Genomic DNA, 21,853 nt, shown 5'->3' with positions numbered 1-21,853 from the left:
ACTTTATTTTTGGCCATCTGCTAACGTCTTCTATCCACTCCACTATAGTACACGGATCTGGTAGCTGTGTTGAAAATGTTGATAAAGTCAACTTTTTTAAAATAACTTACTGTTTGTGTTGCTTCACTGCTGATTCTTACGATACTTCCGTTGCCTAAATGCGCGCGCATACGCTGCCACGTCATCATTGTGTACAAACAGTAAAAGGGTCTATTGTTTTCAATGCCATTCGGATAAGGGTGTTATACGATCTTCCAAACAGCAGGGGCGCTGTCTCGAAAAACGGGGGGTCTGAGGATGCGGTTCTTTGGGCGGGGGTCTGTAGGTGCAGGCTCGGGGTCTGTAGGTGCAGGCTCCGAGTCTGCAGCTTCATACTACTCGACATGTCGGTTAAACAGCTCGTGTGCGGGCTTTGTCCAGAAAAAGCATCGAAAAACACCAGGGGCCTCATTTATAAAACTGTGCGTATGATCCTTACTAAAAGTCTACGTACACACAAAAGCCAAAAATGGCATACGTCAAAAATATATTAAGACAAAGCAATGCTCCCTTTATAAATCACAGATCACCTGCAAGTGTGCGTACATGAATCATCCTCAGATCCCACCCTGCAAGACCATTCTCCCATTAAGTTTGTTTGTTTTTTATAAATCACAACCTTTGCGTGGGAACTGGCGTTGGATGTGCATCGATGCATCGCGTTCCCATTGAAAAGACCTGTCTAAAAATCTATTCTTAATCGTAAGGCTCCGATTCAGTGTTTCATGCACAGCTTGTGCAAATACTACGGCTCCGTGATCAGCAGGAAGTCCTTATAAATCTAAAATCACTATGAGTTTGACTCGTTTACAACGAGTATTTAAAAAAGCAACAGTCGTCAAACACAATCATTCAAAATATTCTCTATTATCATGAAAATACGTGAAACAATCTGAAGAACAGCGATATAAATATGCTTCTAGATATTACCTGGAATAGTGTTTGTAATGATACTTCTTCTGTGGCACAAATGGAGTTTCTGCACGAAAGCGCCCCCTGGCTTTTGAATGTGGCGGCATTTAACCGTAATTCATTCAAATTCATTCAATGACAAAACGCGCATTTGCCTGATTAATTGTTACAACCCTAGCGTACACACGTTTCCAGCCCTGTTTTGTGCGTACGCACGCTTTATAAGTGAGACCCCAGACTTTCTACGTTCACAAATGCAGACATGTTTTTTTAGGTGTTTTCACATATAGTTGAAACCTTAGAAATAAAAACACAAAAGTAAATTTGAATTTACATTTATTCGCATAAAGTGCATTTTCATGATAAGATTTAAGATGAATATGAAAGTGTGAACACACTACATTGTAATAAAGTGCAGCAGCAGTACAATAACAGTAGCCGAAATAGATCTCACACTACTTTAATGAAGATATAAATCACTTGTATTTGACTCCAACTAACATGATCCAGTGTTTCATTAAATGCTAATGAGAGGCGTAAAGCAGTGGCTCTCAACTGGTTTAGTTTTTCAGACTCATACAGTATTTTAGTGAACTTGTTTTCGATGTAATCTAAGTTATATTTTCTATACCAATAAGCCGCGTTGACTTAAGACATATTCGTATATTAACAAAAGCTGCACAGAGCACAAGACAATCAATATCCATCACTAATATTGTCATTGCTACTATTTGCATTAAGCACTGTGTGTCTGCTATATGCAACCCTACCACTTGAGAACCACTGGTGTGAAGATTAAACACCCCTATTGTTTATAAACTGGGGGTCTCAACCCACAGACACATGCTGGGACACACGCAGTTGCACCTGCCTTCAGGTGATAGGATCACCAGGTCTTTCGCGATCTCCACCGTCCCGAAGAGGGGGAAGAGTTTACCGTCGAACGACTCGTTGTAGGTGTAGATGTGAGAGCGGCTCTCCACGTCATAAAAGGACAGCTGACCCTCATCGAAATCCAGGTGGATGCCAAGCTTCCGGGGAATTAAGTCGGCAGGCAGGGAGGTGAAGGGCACGGTCAAGGCCTTCAGCTCGGTGCCTCGCTCCAAACGCAGGGTAAGGTAGCCGGTGTCTGTGTTCAGGGACTTGAAACCCTTACGCAAGGCCGACTCCTTGGCTACACCGATACGCCAGTCCATTTCTCCGACGTCAACCTGCCAGTAATGGCGACCGGAGCTGAAACCTGTCATTCCGACCGCGCACCACCAACCGTCGAAGCGCTGATGATAGTTGGGCACGTCTTTACGCTCGAAACCACAGCGCATGCGCCTCTTATTCTCAGAGATCAGCAGGTCAGGGTTGGCCGTGTCCAGGTCGAGAGTCACCAACACTATGATGGAATGAAAGGTCAAATGTTTTTAAATCAATTATACTCTAAAATAATACCAATACTTAGCAAGCTGTCTACTTAGGCAGCCTTCTAAGATGCCTTTTTTTGGCAGCATCAGATTTATCTTTTGTGAGGGGAAGCAATCCCACAATGCATTGCATCAATGATTTCCTTTTATCATTAATCTGTTGTGCCAAATATCTGCATGTTATGTGTTTTTTTTGTGTGTGTTATTCCAGTATTGTGCTATTAGCTTAACAGCATGCTAACATTTGTACGATTCTGTTATTTATGAAGTCTTAATTTTTTGTTGTCTTAGAAGGTTGCTGTCAATATAGACGGTAGGCTAAATTTTGAAACAGAGCTCAGATTTTACCTCCGGGATCACAGATCCAGTTCCAAACTGAAAAAAAGATGAACAAGATCAAAGTTATCATAAAGTTGTCTGGATTATTTGTTCAGATGAGAAGGATGAACAGATAACTCACCTGTGTAAGGAATATAGGGGGTGGCACCTGAATGAAAACCAATACAAAGAATTTGAATAAAAATACGTTCTAATAGAAAGGATGCTGTAATTTTATTTTTTAATTATGTATTAAATATCCCTACTAGCAGACAGCTATCATTCAATTCATTTTCAAAATTCTATCAGATATGCAGAATTCAAAAAAAATGACCTCACCAATTTTTTGGCTCCTCTGTTTCCACATAAGCCACTTTTGGGGAATGTTCTCCTAAACACACAAAGAAAAAAAATACATGAAGTATTTCTTGATGTTGCTGTATCTTTATTTTCTTTATACCTTGTTTATTTCTTTGTTGAGAAGGGTCCAGAACACCAGCTCCATAGCCGACTGTAGAGTGACCATATGGCCTCTTCTCCAGTGATTCTCAAAATCATCCAAAACCACCATCACCTGCTCTCCAGGCCAGACACTTTGCTACAAATTGAGGGAGAACATGTGACTACACTGATACATCTATTATTTGTATATTAGTTCTTCTATAAAAACTTTCAGTTGGCATTTGTAATCGGATTACAAACCAGAATACAAGGGGACATTTACACAACATTTTCGCTTTTCAAGTTTTCGTTTCCAAAACTAGTAACTTTAAAAGTACAAGTTTTTGAAAACTATGCTTGTTATTGTTTCTATACAAAACCACAAATCTGTGAAAACTGTGATGTTGTGCATGTATAGTGTGCGTTCAGTCTACAGGCATGTGTGAGTACTTGACAACCGCAACAACAATGGCGGCCCACAGGACTGTGTTTGCAGTCATCGCTCTGTAGGAGAATGTATATGTGTGCAGGCGTGTAGTGTTTCTTTACAAAGAAACATCGCCAACTACTGGCCTGACACACATAATACTTGTTTTAAGGGACTGTTTTAACAATGTTGTGAAGTGCAGGGAAAATTTTCCAAGAAAACATTTTTCAGTGTTTAATAGGGGAGAGCGGGGCACAACCTAACGCTTTTTGGTTTTGGCTCCATCATTCAAAAAATATTTGAGTTTGATTAATTATAATTTTACACAAGCAACACACATCTCTGCAACAAATAAACATGTGAAGTTTGTTTCTATTACCTACCATTCTTGAATAATTACACCAAACGTGACAGAAGTGCAAACGTTACAACTTACCCCATAGACAGGCAGGGGGTTAGTTGTAACACTTGCTTAAAATTAAGTTTCAGGCAAATATTTCAATACTATTTTGTCTATATACATGAAGTGGATATTGTTTATATATCTGTCTATAATAGACATTCATCCAGCCTTTTTCTAACAATAGTTTAATTATAAATGGATACAAATGTCTAAATATGTGAGAAAAAACAGCACAATTACGAAAAAGATTTTTTATATGTGACCCAGTATATGTAATATATGAAGAGTTTTGTTGCAAAACGAGATAACTGTTTTTTTTTTCATTTTTCAGAAATCTCGTTTTTGGTTGTGCATTCCAATTAATATAAATTCAACTGCAGTTGGTTTGTTTTTATTTAAACCTTCATAACTTAAAAAATACAGCTAAGTAGCACCATAAAACAAAATAATAACATGATAACATAATAATAAACATGTTTTGACAAAATTGTTAAAAATGGATTTATCTTGTTTTGCAACGAAACTCTTCATATGTATTTGTAAATAAATGTAATAACCACACTAAAGTTTCTAAATTAAATTCTGAGATAATGAGCGTCAAAGTCTGATTTTAGCCATTCATTTCATTATGATTTCAATCTTTGACGTAACCTTATTTAATCAATATTAAAGATATGAACAAAAATAAATTTTGACACACAATTTTTGATAAGACAGGCACATTTATTTTGTTGGCAGCCAGCAATCATTCATGTGTAGCCTATTTAAAACAATGGCAAGAATTGCGCTAACGTTAGCGGTTTTCATATTGTAAGTGCTGAGAGGTTAGTTGTAACACAGCGTTACAATTAACCCCGCTGGGTCAAAATATTTTCAAGCCCACCAAAAAAAGTTGCTGACATATTTCATTGCATTTGGTATCTTACACACCCAACTTAAAAACCGAAAATTTACTTACATGCCACCAAAACACTCGTTCATCAATAACTCTCTGGAAAAACATTATACATTTACAATAATTTGCGGGAGATCGTCTTTTGGCAGCATGAAAAACAAAAGGCTCAACCTTGTGCAACAATAGCTGCGTTTACATGGACATTAGTAATCCGTTTAAATGATCAATCTGAATAAAAATGTCCCATGTAAACACCTCAATCGGACTAAAAAGTGCCAATCTGATTAAAAATCGAATCCGCTTGTTAGGGGTGGTTTATACCTTTTGGCAAAAAGGATAATGAAAGGTGCATTTCCGCCACCTACAGGACGGGAGTGTGGAGCATATGCACACGTGCAATGACGTAGAATTGGTGTAATGACATGTGACCCAAATAACTCGAGTTTGTTTTGTTGAAGGAAGTCACAAGAAGTGATTGTCTTGTTAATCTTGTTCCTTTTATCCTTCCAATTCCCCATAAAGTGATACAAGACAGCGTTGTCCGGTCAGTCCATGATTTATACTTTGATCCACAAACGCGTGTGTTTGGACTCGCTCTCGCGAACGGTTTCTGCAGCACTGCGTGAAGTAAAATACGCTTTTGGGCACACGTGAATGGGTGTTTTTGCTGCTGCTTTATAATCAGTGAGGCACAAAGCAAATCTTGAAACAGCGTGAAACTATATTTGTGCAATGTGCGCATGTCAAATGATCAAATCTGATTTAAATCTTGTGTCATATAAACACGCACATCAATCTGATCACATTACTAATTGTTCATGTAAACGCTATGATAGGATTTATTAATCGGAAGGATTTTAATCCGATGGAGGCAAAATGTGTCCATGTAAACGTAGCTAGTGTAAACAGTCCATGTTACAACTAACCCCGCGTTAGTTTTTGCCCCGCACACCCCTAAAATCATTGTCGTGTTTTAACAATCATGTTTGTGTACCTCAGGTTGAGCCCGCAGGTCTTTGATCCAGGTGCCAATGACTCTTTTGGCACTCTCGATATCCTGCTCACTGCTCAGAGTCAAATCCTTCCAGTCACTTTTCTCTGGCCAACCATCCGTCTGCACTGGCCTCTTCTGTTTGAACAATATAGAGACTGTTTACACCTGGTATTAAAATGTGTTTTGGTCGATCACATACTGAATGCTAAATACAGGAGAAAATGGGGTGTTTTGAGCAAAAACCACATTCCCCTGAATTGCTTTTGTGGTGTAGACGGGCATGTGGTCGAATATTTACAACTGGCGTAGATGTAAATGTGCCTTTCTCGTCCACTTGTGACCGGAACATAGCCTTATAGGGTGACAATCCTTTTAAAACCTAGTGTGCAATCACACAATGCTACATGACAAGCCCACTAAAGGTTCAGCTAAGAAAATGTGTATCGTTGCAAAATCTCTTACATTCTAAAGAGATGTTTTTTGGTTCTTTCCAGCAGCATTGTGCGCCAAGACAATAGGTGTGTTCGAGCTCACGCGGCGCTGCGCAGACCGAACGGCAAGGTTTGCCGCTTGTATTCGAGGGAGGAGCTGAAGACGGAGCCGTCAAGCCGGACACATGCTGCTTGCCGTAGTGACGTGTGCGCCGTGTTTTCTTTTTTTTAATGGCGAATGAAGTGAATTAGATGGTGAATTTGATAAAACAAACTTTTTAATAAAAAGTTGCAACCAGAAACATTTTATATTGAATATTTAATTGCTGCTTATATTGTATGCCCGAAAATAACGGGAAACAAGCTTACATTATTAAAATATTAAATTTTCATTATATTTTATTACGCAACACAATATAACATATTTATGCATATTAACGTGCTATATAAACATGAATTTATAATGTTTATTTGTTGAACTGAAGGTTGGATTAAACATGAAACCCACGTGATCGTTGTCATCACTGAGGCGACCAATCACGAAGAGCTGTGTCTTCATCACAACAGCCGGCTACTCTCGAAACGCTCTCGCGGTACTTTAAAACCATATGACACAGTCATCTGCCTCAGCGCCTGCTCAAGTCGGACAAAATTACTAACCGGCATGCACTGCTTCAAGTCAGCCGCCGATCGGTCTGCGCAGCGCCGCATGAAGTCGAACACACCTATTCTGTCAAACACATTCTTTTTTTGATGTGACATTATCTGTAGACCTGCCTACAGTTAAAGGGATAGTTTGGCCAAAAATGATATTAATCCCATGATTTACTCACCCCCAAGCTGTCCGAGTTGCATATGTCCATCGTTTTTCAGACAAACACGGATATTTTATAAAATGTTTTAGATCTTTCAGTTGATTAAATGTAATGTTACGGGGTCCACCCATAGTCCACGACCTTCTAGTCCAAAAAAAGTGCGTCCATCCTTCAGCGCCACCATCTTAGACTCTGTATTCAGGAGAGAGTATTAGCGTAGTGTACGAACTTTTCTTAGTGACGTAAGTAGTTATAACGGGCCAGCATTCGTCAAACTTTTATGACCCCCTCCCCCACCCGGTGACAGTTGCTGACTGACAGGTCGTTTTTATGACCCTTTGACAGGGGGGCGGGACCATCAATCAAAATCTGTACAAGTTGTCAACTTTAGACAGAAAGTATTTAATGGTTTTATTGCCGGTCATTTAGAGTGATTGTTTTTCCTGAGTGTGTTTTATGTCAAGCGTATGGTGTCATGTTTAATGACGGCTCGTGTTTGTGACATTTGCTGTCTATCACCCCTCCCTTTTCGACCCGTGCGCTTCTCACCACTGCGTGTCACACAGTGATGTGTGTGTTGTTGAATCTAAAGTTTTGCAACATCAAAAGTTTATTTAAAGGCAATCACTAATTATATATATATATATATATATATATATATATATATATATATATGTATGTATGTATTAGATGTAGCTGGTTAAACTTAAAGGCCGATATTTTCTATCGAACTAGTCTATTTTCTGTTCAGACACAAAGTTTTCTGATGCTGATATTATGTCAGTGTGTGTTTGTGTGGGGGTCGTGTGCTGTAATCTTTGAAAGTTTATGACCGAACCTTTATTGGGGAGCGACAAGAGATCTCCCGGACTCAGTTTGGATGGAGCAGAGCTGTTATACTCAAGTCTATTGGTATGTATGTGTTTCGCTGTGTTCGTTCCAGTATTTTGTCTGATTTATTTAAAAACTAAAAATTCGATCTCTGGTATTGCAGCGAAATTGTCTAAACTGGTATTAACTATTCCTGGTAAATCGCGGACAAGAGTGGCCTGAACAAAAAAGTCAGCCCGAGACTAGAACCTCCCGCAGCGTAACAAGGAAATCTTGGAGCAAAGAGACGCCGAGTGGCTCGTGTTGTGCGGTGTGTATTTATTTAATCCTGTTACAATAGATTTAAACAAACTGGTTTGTTTTAATATTTTCTAATAACATGTGTTATCTGTTTTAAAGGTTTGGATATCTGCTGCAATGCGAACGTTGTGTGTACTATTGCAAAATAGCGGATCTCCCCGGTACGTTTATGGTGCATAAGAAAAAGTTTGCTTTATTTAGATATTTGTCCTAATAACTTGTTTTTATCTGTTTACAGGTTAGGATACAGACCACAACGCTTTGGACGTATCTTTAAAAAAGAGAAAAATCAGAGACTTTTTGGATTTGTCTGGGGACATTTTAAACATTTTGTGTCAAATTGGATTTAAAACATTTCGGATACTGGATACCTAGTTTGATTTGTCCACAGATCTTGTTTAAGACGTTTTCACCTCATTTTAGGGTTTATTTTTAATTAAAGGCTTCTTAAAACATGTATGAAAATGTGTATATTATACAATGAGTCTTATATTGTCTGCTCTGACAAAAATAAATTATTATTTTAGATCTTAGGTCAAATGACTGCGTGTGTTTTATGTCAAGCGTATGCTGTTATGTTTAATGATGGCTCGTGTGTGACAGCTCGTGTTTTGGCATTCGATGTCAGCTCTCACCCTACCTCCCTACTGTCTCACAAGCCATGCATTCATTCACAGGGGTGCGTGTTGTAAAGCGAGTAAAGATTTCTAAAACCCAACGTGGGTAAAATAATTCCCCATTACGGGGGTCAAAAAAGTAAATGTTTATTTTAGATTTAGACAAATCATGAACAATGTTATAATTAAAACTTTTGTTTGTAACATCACAAGTTATTTAATTAAATATTCCGTATACGTGTATAGTTTAAGCAATGACCTGAGCCATATCCTTCGGCGCCGTCAATACTACAATATTTAGACGATAGTCTAAACTAAATAAAATTTTTAAACGGTTTCAGGAACTCCGTGAATCTTTTCATAACCTGCTCTATAGTTTCACGCGTATTAAAGAGCCGGCGGTGCCTGACAAAGCGTCGGGTGATTGTTCATATCTGTCATTTAAAATAAAGTTAATAAATGTAATTCTGTCCACTATGGCAAAATAGGAGTTTATTTTAGATTTAGGGGAATCTTTAACCAAGGCTCTGATTAAGACATATGTATACGTGCACCGATGGTGACAGAGAAACTTATAGCTGACGTTAATAAACTTTTTAAATGTTTTTAAGACGTCTACAACTCATTTTAGGGGTTTATTTTTAATTAAACGCTTCTTAAAACATGTGTGAATATGTGTATATTATACAAAGAGTATTATATTGTCTGCTCTGACAAAAATAAATTATTATTTTAGATTTTAGGACAAATGACTGTGTCTATCTTATAAATACAACTTGATATATACGTTTGTTTTGTCAAGAGACTTTTTTAAAGTCACGCAAGAATAAAATCTTTTAGTTGTAATTGGTTAACATTAAATGTACTATTATCTATTTAACTATAAGCTATATTTTTCTGATCAGATATTTTTCTGTTTCTGACGATGGTCTTATAACAGTGTGTGTGGGATGATGATGGCTGTTCACAGCAGGTGGCGGGTTGTAAACTAGGATCTTTTTAAAACTGTAGTGGTAAAAATGTAATAGCACACTGACAAAAATAAAGCATTTGGTTGTAACAAATTATTTAATGAAATATTCAGTATGTGTATAGCGATGAACGATGTCAAAACCCCAGTAGGTCGACATTTCTTTAGACTAAATCCTATTTATTTTAAACTATATAAAAGCTGATTCGCTTCACGAGATCTGTGAATCATTTCAAGCAGGGGGTTCTGTTCAAGCCATTAAAAATCGGGGGCTCCGGCGTTTACACTAGAACATACACGGATGCGGGGACATGGGCCATTAAGAAACTTTTAAACGATTAAAAACATATTCATATCATCTTCTGGGTTTTGTTTTAAATTAATGACATCTTAAAACCAACTGGGAATATGTGTTTATTACACAATAAAATTTAATTCTGTCCGCTCCGGTATAATAGGGGGTTTATTTTAGATTTGGGACTTTCTTTAACCAAGTCTCTGATTAAAACACGTGAACGCGTGTACCAACGTTGCCAGAGAACGTGCGCTGAGGTGCTCTTATGGCGTTAAGAACCTTTTTATTGTTTAAGACATTTTGACCCCATTTCCTGGTTTTGTGTCCGCTGTGGATCCCAACCTCTATGTGTTTATTATACAACAAATGCAATTCTGTCAGCATTTCTAGTTTAGAACGCCTCTGATTTAAACATGCGGGTTTTAAAATGAAACGGCCATGTGACTTTTATGACAAAAGCTATTCGATCTTAATTTTTTTGTTTTAACATCCAAAAGTTTTTATACACATTCCATAATTAAACATCTAGGTGTGTATGAGTAAGTTTATATCTAATGTCACACGAGCAGCACCAAATCGCGCTTGTGTCTCTGTGTGTGCATCCAGGCTGTTTATGTGGGGGCGTGTTTATGAGCCCGTGTCTTTGCAAGGTGTGTGTGCGTGTGTGTGTGCGTGTGTGTGTGTGTGTGTGTGTGTGTGTGTGTGTGTGTGTGTGTGTGTTTGCATGGTGGTCTATGATGTCTCTGTTTGTTACTAAAGTTTTGATATTAAGTCTGTGTCCTCATTGACAATAAGTAAGGGTTTTTAGATGTAGGCTTCATTACACAGATACTGATTAAATCATGTTATCCATTATTTGCGATTTAAAGAAACTTAAAAGGTTTAAGACATTTTATCTCACATTGTGGTGTTGTTTTTTAATTAATGTAACCTTAAACCCCTCTGTTATCCATTTAGGGAACAATAAAATGTTAGCAAATATTATTTATCAAAGTTGACGATGTTATAAGCCAGGATGTCACTAACGTGACAACAAACATTTATTTAAAGACAAAACATTTTAACAAAATTGCCATGGCTTACAGAGACACACTAGACTTAATAATAAAAATAAAAATATACTATTCGAACATCCTAACCTGATATTAGGTTAGATTAGGTTTAAGGTCAATCAGAGTCTTTAGCTTTACAACTTACAGCACAAAACCTACCTATGGTTTGTTAATGATGTTGCTAGGTTCGCGTATTTTTGCTGAAACAAATTTTTCTTTTCAAACTTAGTTAGGATACACATGTTTGTCGCCTCAAACACCTGATCAAAGTTTTTTCTTAGCTAGCTACAACTAATGTCTGAGATTTTGTAAATTCATCAGATGTTTCTTACTTGTGTATTTTCTTAAACAAACTATTCTTTTCAATCTTAGACAGTCTTCATAAGCTTGTCTTTCGATAAGTTGTTCATAGTTTTTCTTCGATAGTGTCAACTCATGTCTGAGATTTGTAAATTTCATCAGATGTTCTTACATGTGTATTTTCTAAAACAAATTTATGCTTTTCAAACTTAGGTAGTCATCATACTTTTGTCTTTCGATAAGTTGTTCATAGTTTTTTATGTGGTAGTGTCAACTTATGTCTGAGATTTTGTAAATTCATCAGATGTTTCTTACGTGTATATTTTCTCAAACAAACATTTTTTTGTTTTCCAAACATAGTTAGGATACACACTTTTGTCGCCTCAAACACTTGATCAAAGTTTTTCTTCGTTAGCGACAACTAATGTCTGAGATTTTGTAAATTCATCAGATGTTTCTTACTTGTGTATTTTCTTAAACAAACTATTCTTTTCAATCTTAGACAGTCTTCATAAGCTTGTCTTTCGATAAGTTGTTCATAGTTTTTCTTCGCTAGTGTCAACTCATGTCTGAGATTTGTAAATTTCATCAGATGTTCTTACATGTGTATTTTCTAAAACAAATTTATGCTTTTCAAACTTAGGTAGTCATCATACTTTTGTCTTTCGATAAGTTGTTCATAGTTTTTTATGTGGTAGTGTCAACTTATGTCTGAGATTTTGTAAATTCATCAGATGTTTCTTACGTGTATATTTTCTCAAACAAACATTTTTTGTTTTTCAAACATAGTTAGGATACACACTTTTGTCGCCTCAAACACTTGATCAAAGTTTTTTCTTCGTTAGTGTCAACTAATGTCTGAGATTTTGTAAATTCATCAGATGTTTCTTACTTGTGTATTTTCTTAAACAAACTTTTCTTTACAATCTTAGACAGTCTTCATACGTTTGTCTTTCGATAAGTTGTTCATAGTTTTTCTTCGATAGTGTCAACTCATGTCTGAGATTTGTAAATTTCATCATATGTTCTTACATGTGTATTTTCTGAAACAAATTTATGCTTTTCAAACTTAGGTAGTCATCATACCTTTGTCTCTACATACATTTGTTCAAAGTTTCTTGTAGCTAGTGTCAACTGATGTCTGAGATTTTGTAAATTCAACAGATGGTCTTACGTGTGTATTTCTTAAACAAACATGTTGCTGTTCAAACTTAGGCAGAGGTCATACGTTTGTCTTTTCATAAGTTGTTAATAGTTTTTATTTGTTAGTGTCAACTAATGACAGAGATTTTGTAAACTCATCAGATTCAAACAAAACTCATTCATTTCTGTAGTTTATGTAACACCTTGTCAAACTCTTAAAGGTAGTACTAACTGTTTAAAACAACAATGCAAAGTATTTTAGATTTACTTGATAAATCTTTTACATCAAAACAAACTAGGATAGCAATATGTCTGAAACTGTAACAGGTGATACCACCAATAGCGTGTTGTACATAACAAAGTCTGCAAAATAATAAAGATTGATTAGGTTTTTATTTAGTAAACCTTTTAACATAAAGTGTAGAGTCTTTTGTATGTAACAACAAATTTTGATGAAACAACGCAAAACAAGAGAGGATGCGTTTGTTAAAACACATATAAATTAAGATGCATACATCTACAAATGGGGCAATGTCTTTAATCTATTGGTCCCGAATTTAGATGCTATACGGGCAAACTATTTCAAACATTGCCCCATTTGTAGATGTATGCATCTTAATTTATATGTGTTTTAACAAACGCATCCTCTCTTGTTTTGCGTTGTTTCATCAAAATTTGTTGTTACATACAAAAGACTCTACACTTTATGTTAAAAGGTTTACTAAATAAAAACCTAATCAATCTTTATTATTTTGCAGACTTTGTTATGTACAACACGCTATTGGTGGTATCACCTGTTACAGTTTCAGACATATTGCTATCCTAGTTTGTTTTGATGTAAAAGATTTATCAAGTAAATCTAAAATACTTTGCATTGTTGTTTTAAACAGTTAGTACTACCTTTAAGAGTTTGACAAGGTGTTACATAAACTACAGAAATGAATGAGTTTTGTTTGAATCTGATGAGTTTACAAAATCTCTGTCATTAGTTGACACTAACAAATAAAAACTATTAACAACTTATGAAAAGACAAACGTATGACCTCTGCCTAAGTTTGAACAGCAACATGTTTGTTTAAGAAATACACACGTAAGACCATCTGTTGAATTTACAAAATCTCAGACATCAGTTGACACTAGCTACAAGAAACTTTGAACAAATGTATGTAGAGACAAAGGTATGATGACTACCTAAGTTTGAAAAGCATAAATTTGTTTCAGAAAATACACATGTAAGAACATATGATGAAATTTACAAATCTCAGACATGAGTTGACACTATCGAAGAAAAACTATGAACAACTTATCGAAAGACAAACGTATGAAGACTGTCTAAGATTGTAAAGAAAAGTTTGTTTAAGAAAATACACAAGTAAGAAACATCTGATGAATTTACAAAATCTCAGACATTAGTTGACACTAACGAAGAAAAAACTTTGATCAAGTGTTTGAGGCGACAAAAGTGTGTATCCTAACTATGTTTGAAAAACAAAAAATGTTTGTTTGAGAAAATATACACGTAAGAAACATCTGATGAATTTACAAAATCTCAGACATAAGTTGACACTACCACATAAAAAACTATGAACAACTTATCGAAAGACAAAAGTATGATGACTACCTAAGTTTGAAAAGCATAAATTTGTTTTAGAAAATACACATGTAAGAACATCTGATGAAATTTACAAATCTCAGACATGAGTTGACACTAGCGAAGAAAAACTATGAACAACTTATCGAAAGACAAGCTTATGAAGACTGTCTAAGATTGAAAAGAATAGTTTGTTTAAGAAAATACACAAGTAAGAAACATCTGATGAATTTACAAAATCTCAGACATTAGTTGTCGCTAACGAAGAAAAACTTTGATCAAGTGTTTGAGGCGACAAAAGTGTGTATCCTAACTATGTTTGGAAAACAAAAAAATGTTTGTTTGAGAAAATATACACGTAAGAAACATCTGATGAATTTACAAAATCTCAGACATAAGTTGACACTACCACATAAAAAACTATGAACAACTTATCGAAAGACAAAAGTATGATGACTACCTAAGTTTGAAAAGCATAAATTTGTTTTAGAAAATACACATGTAAGAACATCTGATGAAATTTACAAATCTCAGACATGAGTTGACACTATCGAAGAAAAACTATGAACAACTTATCGAAAGACAAGCTTATGAAGACTGTCTAAGATTGAAAAGAATAGTTTGTTTAAGAAAATACACAAGTAAGAAACATCTGATGAATTTACAAAATCTCAGACATTAGTTGTAGCTAGCTAAGAAAAAACTTTGATCAGGTGTTTGAGGCGACAAACATGTGTATCCTAACTAAGTTTGAAAAGAAAAATTTGTTTCAGCAAAAATACGCGAACCTAGCAACATCATTAACAAACCATAGGTAGGTTTTGTGCTGTAAGTTGTAAAGCTAAAGACTCTGATTGACCTTAAACCTAATCTAACCTAATATCAGGTTAGGATGTTCGAATAGTATATTTTTATTTTTATTATTAAGTCTAGTGTGTCTCTGTAAGCCATGGCAATTTTGTTAAAATGTTTTGTCTTTAAATAAATGTTTGTTGTCACGTTAGTGACATCCTGGCTTATAACATCGTCAACTTTGATAAATAATATTTGCTAACATTTTATTGTTCCCTAAATGGATAACAGAGGGGTTTAAGGTTACATTAATTAAAAAACAACACCACAATGTGAGATAAAATGTCTTAAACCTTTTAAGTTTCTTTAAATCGCAAATAATGGATAACATGATTTAATCAGTATCTGTGTAATGAAGCCTACATCTAAAAACCCTTACTTATTGTCAATGAGGACACAGACTTAATATCAAAACTTTAGTAACAAACAGAGACATCATAGACCACCATGCAAACACACACACACACACACACACACACACACACACACACACACACACACACACGCACACACACACGCACACACACCTTGCAAAGACACGGGCTCATAAACACGCCCCCACATAAACAGCCTGGATGCACACACAGAGACACAAGCGCGATTTGGTGCTGCTCGTGTGACATTAGATATAAACTTACTCATACACACCTAGATGTTTAATTATGGAATGTGTATAAAAACTTTTGGATGTTAAAACAAAAAAATTAAGATCGAATAGCTTTTGTCATAAAAGTCACATGGCCGTTTCATTTTAAAACCCGCATGTTTAAATCAGAGGCGTTCTAAACTAGAAATGCTGACAGAATTGCATTTGTTGTATAATAAACACATAGAGGTTGGGATCCACAGCGGACACAAAACCAGGAAATGGGGTCAAAATGTCTTAAACAATAAAAAGGTTCTTAACGCCATAAGAGCACCTCAGCGCACGTTCTCTGGCAACGTTGGTACACGCGTTCACGTGTTTTAATCAGAGACTTGGTTAAAGAAAGTCCCAAATCTAAAATAAACCCCCTATTATACCGGAGCGGACAGAATTAAATTTTATTGTGTAATAAACACATATTCCCAGTTGGTTTTAAGATGTCATTAATTTAAAACAAAACCCAGAAGATGATATGAATATGTTTTTAATCGTTTAAAAGTTTCTTAATGGCCCATGTCCCCGCATCCGTGTATGTTCTAGTGTAAACGCCGGAGCCCCCGATTTTTAATGGCTTGAACAGAACCCCCTGCTTGAAATGATTCACAGATCTCGTGAAGCGAATCAGCTTTTATATAGTTTAAAATAAATAGGATTTAGTCTAAAGAAATGTCGACCTACTGGGGTTTTGACATCGTTCATCGCTATACACATACTGAATATTTCATTAAATAATTTGTTACAACCAAATGCTTTATTTTTGTCAGTGTGCTATTACATTTTTACCACTACAGTTTTAAAAAGATCCTAGTTTACAACCCGCCACCTGCTGTGAACAGCCATCATCATCCCACACACACTGTTATAAGACCATCGTCAGAAACAGAAAAATATCTGATCAGAAAAATATAGCTTATAGTTAAATAGATAATAGTACATTTAATGTTAACCAATTACAACTAAAAGATTTTATTCTTGCGTGACTTTAAAAAAGTCTCTTGACAAAACAAACGTATATATCAAGTTGTATTTATAAGATAGACACAGTCATTTGTCCTAAAATCTAAAATAATAATTTATTTTTGTCAGAGCAGACAATATAATACTCTTTGTATAATATACACATATTCACACATGTTTTAAGAAGCGTTTAATTAAAAATAAACCCCTAAAATGAGTTGTAGACGTCTTAAAAACATTTAAAAAGTTTATTAACGTCAGCTATAAGTTTCTCTGTCACCATCGGTGCACGTATACATATGTCTTAATCAGAGCCTTGGTTAAAGATTCCCCTAAATCTAAAATAAACTCCTATTTTGCCATAGTGGACAGAATTACATTTATTAACTTTATTTTAAATGACAGATATGAACAATCACCCGACGCTTTGTCAGGCACCGCCGGCTCTTTAATACGCGTGAAACTATAGAGCAGGTTATGAAAAGATTCACGGAGTTCCTGAAACCGTTTAAAAATTTTATTTAGTTTAGACTATCGTCTAAATATTGTAGTATTGACGGCGCCGAAGGATATGGCTCAGGTCATTGCTTAAACTATACACGTATACGGAATATTTAATTAAATAACTTGTGATGTTACAAACAAAAGTTTTAATTATAACATTGTTCATGATTTGTCTAAATCTAAAATAAACATTTACTTTTTTGACCCCCGTAATGGGGAATTATTTTACCCACGTTGGGTTTTAGAAATCTTTACTCGCTTTACAACACGCACCCCTGTGAATGAATGCATGGCTTGTGAGACAGTAGGGAGGTAGGGTGAGAGCTGACATCGAATGCCAAAACACGAGCTGTCACACACGAGCCATCATTAAACATAACAGCATACGCTTGACATAAAACACACGCAGTCATTTGACCTAAGATCTAAAATAATAATTTATTTTTGTCAGAGCAGACAATATAAGACTCATTGTATAATATACACATTTTCATACATGTTTTAAGAAGCCTTTAATTAAAAATAAACCCTAAAATGAGGTGAAAACGTCTTAAACAAGATCTGTGGACAAATCAAACTAGGTATCCAGTATCCGAAATGTTTTAAATCCAATTTGACACAAAATGTTTAAAATGTCCCCAGACAAATCCAAAAAGTCTCTGATTTTTCTCTTTTTTAAAGATACGTCCAAAGCGTTGTGGTCTGTATCCTAACCTGTAAACAGATAAAAACAAGTTATTAGGACAAATATCTAAATAAAGCAAACTTTTTCTTATGCACCATAAACGTACCGGGGAGATCCGCTATTTTGCAATAGTACACACAACGTTCGCATTGCAGCAGATATCCAAACCTTTAAAACAGATAACACATGTTATTAGAAAATATTAAAACAAACCAGTTTGTTTAAATCTATTGTAACAGGATTAAATAAATACACACCGCACAACACGAGCCACTCGGCGTCTCTTTGCTCCAAGATTTCCTTGTTACGCTGCGGGAGGTTCTAGTCTCGGGCTGACTTTTTTGTTCAGGCCACTCTTGTCCGCGATTTACCAGGAATAGTTAATACCAGTTTAGACAATTTCGCTGCAATACCAGAGATCGAATTTTTAGTTTTTAAATAAATCAGACAAAATACTGGAACGAACACAGCGAAACACATACATACCAATAGACTTGAGTATAACAGCTCTGCTCCATCCAAACTGAGTCCGGGAGATCTCTTGTCGCTCCCCAATAAAGGTTCGGTCATAAACTTTCAAAGATTACAGCACACGACCCCCACACAAACACACACTGACATAATATCAGCATCAGAAAACTTTGTGTCTGAACAGAAAATAGACTAGTTCGATAGAAAATATCGGCCTTTAAGTTTAACCAGCTACATCTAATACATACATACATATATATATATATATATATATATATATATATATATATATATATAATTAGTGATTGCCTTTAAATAAACTTTTGATGTTGCAAAACTTTAGATTCAACAACACACACATCACTGTGTGACACGCAGTGGTGAGAAGCGCACGGGTCGAAAAGGGAGGGGTGATAGACAGCAAATGTCACAAACACGAGCCGTCATTAAACATGACACCATACGCTTGACATAAAACACACTCAGGAAAAACAATCACTCTAAATGACCGGCAATAAAACCATTAAATACTTTCTGTCTAAAGTTGACAACTTGTACAGATTTTGATTGATGGTCCCGCCCCCCTGTCAAAGGGTCATAAAAACGACCTGTCAGTCAGCAACTGTCACCGGGTGGGGGAGGGGGTCATAAAAGTTTGACGAATGCTGGCCCGTTATAACTACTGACGTATGACAAATTCGGAGGGCGGGGGCACAGATCAGCAGCAGAGTAGCCTCCGTAGGCTGCGTAAGCTCTCATCCTGAATGCGGACGCGACTAAGATGGCGGCGCTACCGGAAGGTATTTATTTACGTTAATAAAGTTTTAAATATGGATATTTCTACAACAACACCGCGCGGATTACCCTCAGAAGACCTTTGTTTATCATCCTGGAGCCGTTTGGATTTAATTTGTGAAGTATGGACGCACTTTTTTTGGACTTGAGGGTCGTGGACTATGGCTGGACCCCGTAACATTACATTTAATCAACTGAAAGATCTAAAACATTTTCTAAAATATCCGAAAATGTGTTTGTCTGAAAAACGATGGACATATGCAACTCGGACAGCTTGGGGGAGAGTAAATCATGGGTTTAATATAATTTTTGGCCGAACTATCCCTTTAAATCCTCATATGTTCACATTGTTATTGTATACAATATCTGTTATATATTGTATAACTGTATATGTGCATAAAGAATGATGATGCAGGTTAATTTGTAGTGGTCATAGTTAGGTTTACAATTTATGTAACTTTACAGTTTTCAATCAAAATCTCCTAAATGTACAGTATATCACATTGTTCTTTTTAAATTTTTATATGAGGACAGAAAAGCTCCAGGTTTAACATTCAGTATCTTACCTTGCTCTCTAACACAGATGCCCATTCCAGAATGACGGCCCTGCAGGTGAGAACGGGCCAAACATCCTCACATCTGGAGATATGCTCCAGCACCTCCGACTTCTACAACAACAATGATAGCACGCATGCATCCTCATATCTCAGTGAGTATCTTATGATCATCATCAGTTATATAGTGTATGTGATGTGTACTAGATGTTTATCTGTACCTGACAGACCCTGCCCAGATCCTTAGCAAGGTTCACAATGAACTCCTGGCTGTCATCCAGAGGTTCTTGCTTCTCATTTTTCGACTTTTTGCGAAACTCCTGTCCATGAAAAATTATCAATAATGTTTTTCGTGAAATACACAGAATGACAATAATCTAAAAGCAATGTTGTTTAAAGCAACGTTTATTTAATTATTAGGTTTTTTAAGAAGACTATTCGATTGATTTGAATGAAATGTTCCTCCCATTTCATGCTAGTGGTTTGGATTTCTTAATCCTTTAATTGGTTTAAAATGACAGTTGGGGAGGAATCTTGTAATCTAAAACTTCCAATATTATTTCTTCCAAAAAGTGGAGAAGGAAAACAAATAATTGAAATGGAGAAAAATGCTGTCAAAATTTTTAAAAGCACCAAGAATGAGCTCCATACTCTTCAAAGTCTTCTGCCTCCATACAAAAGCTTTGTGTAATGTACAGCTCTCCAATCTCATTTGTGTTTGTGTTTAATAGATATAAAAATGTGCCAAATAGATCATGCACAGTCGTACAGCATTTATGATATTTTTGGTGCTTTAAACAGATATGTTTATATATATATATATATATATATATATATATATATATATATATATATATATATATATATATATATATATATATATATATATATATATATATATATATATGTGTGTGTATATATGTGTATATATATATATATATATATATTCTGCCTAACATCTATTGTGTTTCACAGAAGAAAGTCATAGAGGTTTGAAGCGACATGAGAGTAAACAAGTTAAAATGACTTGATGTACATTTTTGGTGAACTGCTCCTTTAAGGTTGTTCACAGAGGCAACGGGCAAGCAAACAAAGTAAAGTGTTTTCATTAAAATGCTCCTCATGTGTGGTCTACTTTCTCCATCCGTCTCTCCGGGATATATCTTTGACTCACATATTACTGGCATCAGTTAAAATAACCGGCAAGAAAAGCCATTAATCTTACTTTTGTGCAAAAGGACACAAAAGAGGGATCATCTTTTATTTTTCAAGGTACCTTAAACTTCATGGTAACATTCTTGGTTGGTTCAACCAGAAACTGAAGACACTGCATCATCTTGGCTTCCTGAAGAGAAGAAATCACATACGTTTGGCTTAAACCTTGCCTTAATATTATAATAATATAATAATAAGTTCTTGCCTAAACCTTTGATGTTTCTAGGCCTTGTGCGGCTGGAAACATTGAAGAGTGATTTAAGATTGCTCTACATGCTTCATGTAGTTGAATTACTGTAAGTTTCTTATAGATGGTTATTTCAAGTGGTTGCTAATAGTGTATAGTACACTATTATATTGGTCTTGTCTTGTCTAAGGACTCATTTTATTTTAAGACTGGACCACAACTGCAGGGATGTCACAAAATTGCTGATGCATATCTGATTTGTTTGTTGAAATCATTAATGTGATTGGATATAAACTTTCTCCTTCAAATGCACTGAATACCTTATTTCTTATTATTAGATTTATTTTGTTACTGTTGAGTCAGGTCAGAAATGAAGGGGGATTGTGTCAAAAATATCAGCAAACTAATGCCCACAAACTGCCAAAAGTATTGTGACGCGTCAGACAAGGTTGGATCCATTTGCAAATCTTTATTCGTATCACACAGCAGTTTAGACAAAGGCAATGCAATGTAGAGGTAAGACAGGAATGTAAACACAGGTACGGCTTGGGGCAGGCAGATAGTAATCGTAATCGTTATCACAGTCCAGTATCGGGGCAGGCATAAAGCAATCGTAAACGTTAACACAGTCCAGTATCGGGGCAGGCAGAGAGCATTCGTAAACCAGTAAGCAGTCCAAGGTCGAGGCTGGCAGCTAAACATCAATAAACTGAAAGGCAGTCCAAAAGTAATCACCAGGGAAACAAACACAGGGAAAACAGGGAAATAACGCTCAGTAGTGCTGCACGGGGCAAAACA

The 21,853-nt window shown here is 35.8% G+C and overlaps 1 protein-coding gene and 2 long non-coding RNA genes across 5 annotated transcripts in view; 1 reads left to right on the top strand and 2 right to left on the bottom strand.

Annotated features, from left to right (window-relative positions):
• Nucleotides 1-1,270: 1,270 nt before the first annotated feature.
• LOC135744828 (butyrophilin subfamily 3 member A3) overlaps nucleotides 1,271-21,853 on the bottom strand; it is a 29,254-nt gene continuing 8,671 nt past the window's right edge. The window contains exons 2-10 of the mRNA XM_065263180.2: nucleotides 20,930-20,998; nucleotides 19,875-19,973; nucleotides 19,666-19,767; nucleotides 5,845-5,979; nucleotides 3,145-3,282; nucleotides 3,024-3,075; nucleotides 2,827-2,853; nucleotides 2,715-2,741; nucleotides 1,271-2,338 (exon numbers count right to left, since the gene is read on the bottom strand). Coding sequence (XP_065119252.1) covers nucleotides 1,764-2,338; nucleotides 2,715-2,741; nucleotides 2,827-2,853; nucleotides 3,024-3,075; nucleotides 3,145-3,282; nucleotides 5,845-5,979; nucleotides 19,666-19,767; nucleotides 19,875-19,973; nucleotides 20,930-20,989 — 1,215 coding nt within the window. The 5' untranslated portion in view covers nucleotides 20,990-20,998 and the 3' untranslated portion in view covers nucleotides 1,271-1,763. The remainder of the gene's footprint in view (nucleotides 2,339-2,714; nucleotides 2,742-2,826; nucleotides 2,854-3,023; nucleotides 3,076-3,144; nucleotides 3,283-5,844; nucleotides 5,980-19,665; nucleotides 19,768-19,874; nucleotides 19,974-20,929; nucleotides 20,999-21,853) is intronic.
• On the top strand, nucleotides 7,338-8,754 carry LOC135744829 (uncharacterized). Of its 2 annotated transcripts, XR_010530865.1 has the most exons (4): nucleotides 7,338-8,002; nucleotides 8,085-8,231; nucleotides 8,321-8,382; nucleotides 8,460-8,754. It is a non-coding gene; the product is annotated as an uncharacterized lncRNA (long non-coding RNA). The 2 variants fall into 2 exon arrangements; XR_012336383.1 differs by having other exon boundaries at nucleotides 7,338-8,231.
• LOC135744830 (uncharacterized) lies at nucleotides 17,568-18,988 on the bottom strand. 2 transcript variants are annotated; one of them, XR_010530866.2, is made up of 4 exons: nucleotides 18,320-18,988; nucleotides 18,091-18,237; nucleotides 17,940-18,001; nucleotides 17,568-17,862 (listed from the first exon to the last, which is right to left on the bottom strand). It is a non-coding gene; the product is annotated as an uncharacterized lncRNA (long non-coding RNA). The 2 variants fall into 2 exon arrangements; XR_012336384.1 differs by having other exon boundaries at nucleotides 18,091-18,988.

Source organism: Paramisgurnus dabryanus, chromosome 3 (genome assembly GCF_030506205.2).
Source record: "Paramisgurnus dabryanus chromosome 3, PD_genome_1.1, whole genome shotgun sequence".
Lineage (NCBI taxonomy): Eukaryota > Metazoa > Chordata > Actinopteri > Cypriniformes > Cobitidae > Paramisgurnus > Paramisgurnus dabryanus.
The sequence above is the reverse complement of the archived record's forward strand: the minus strand, read 5'-3'. Positions and strand labels throughout refer to the sequence as shown.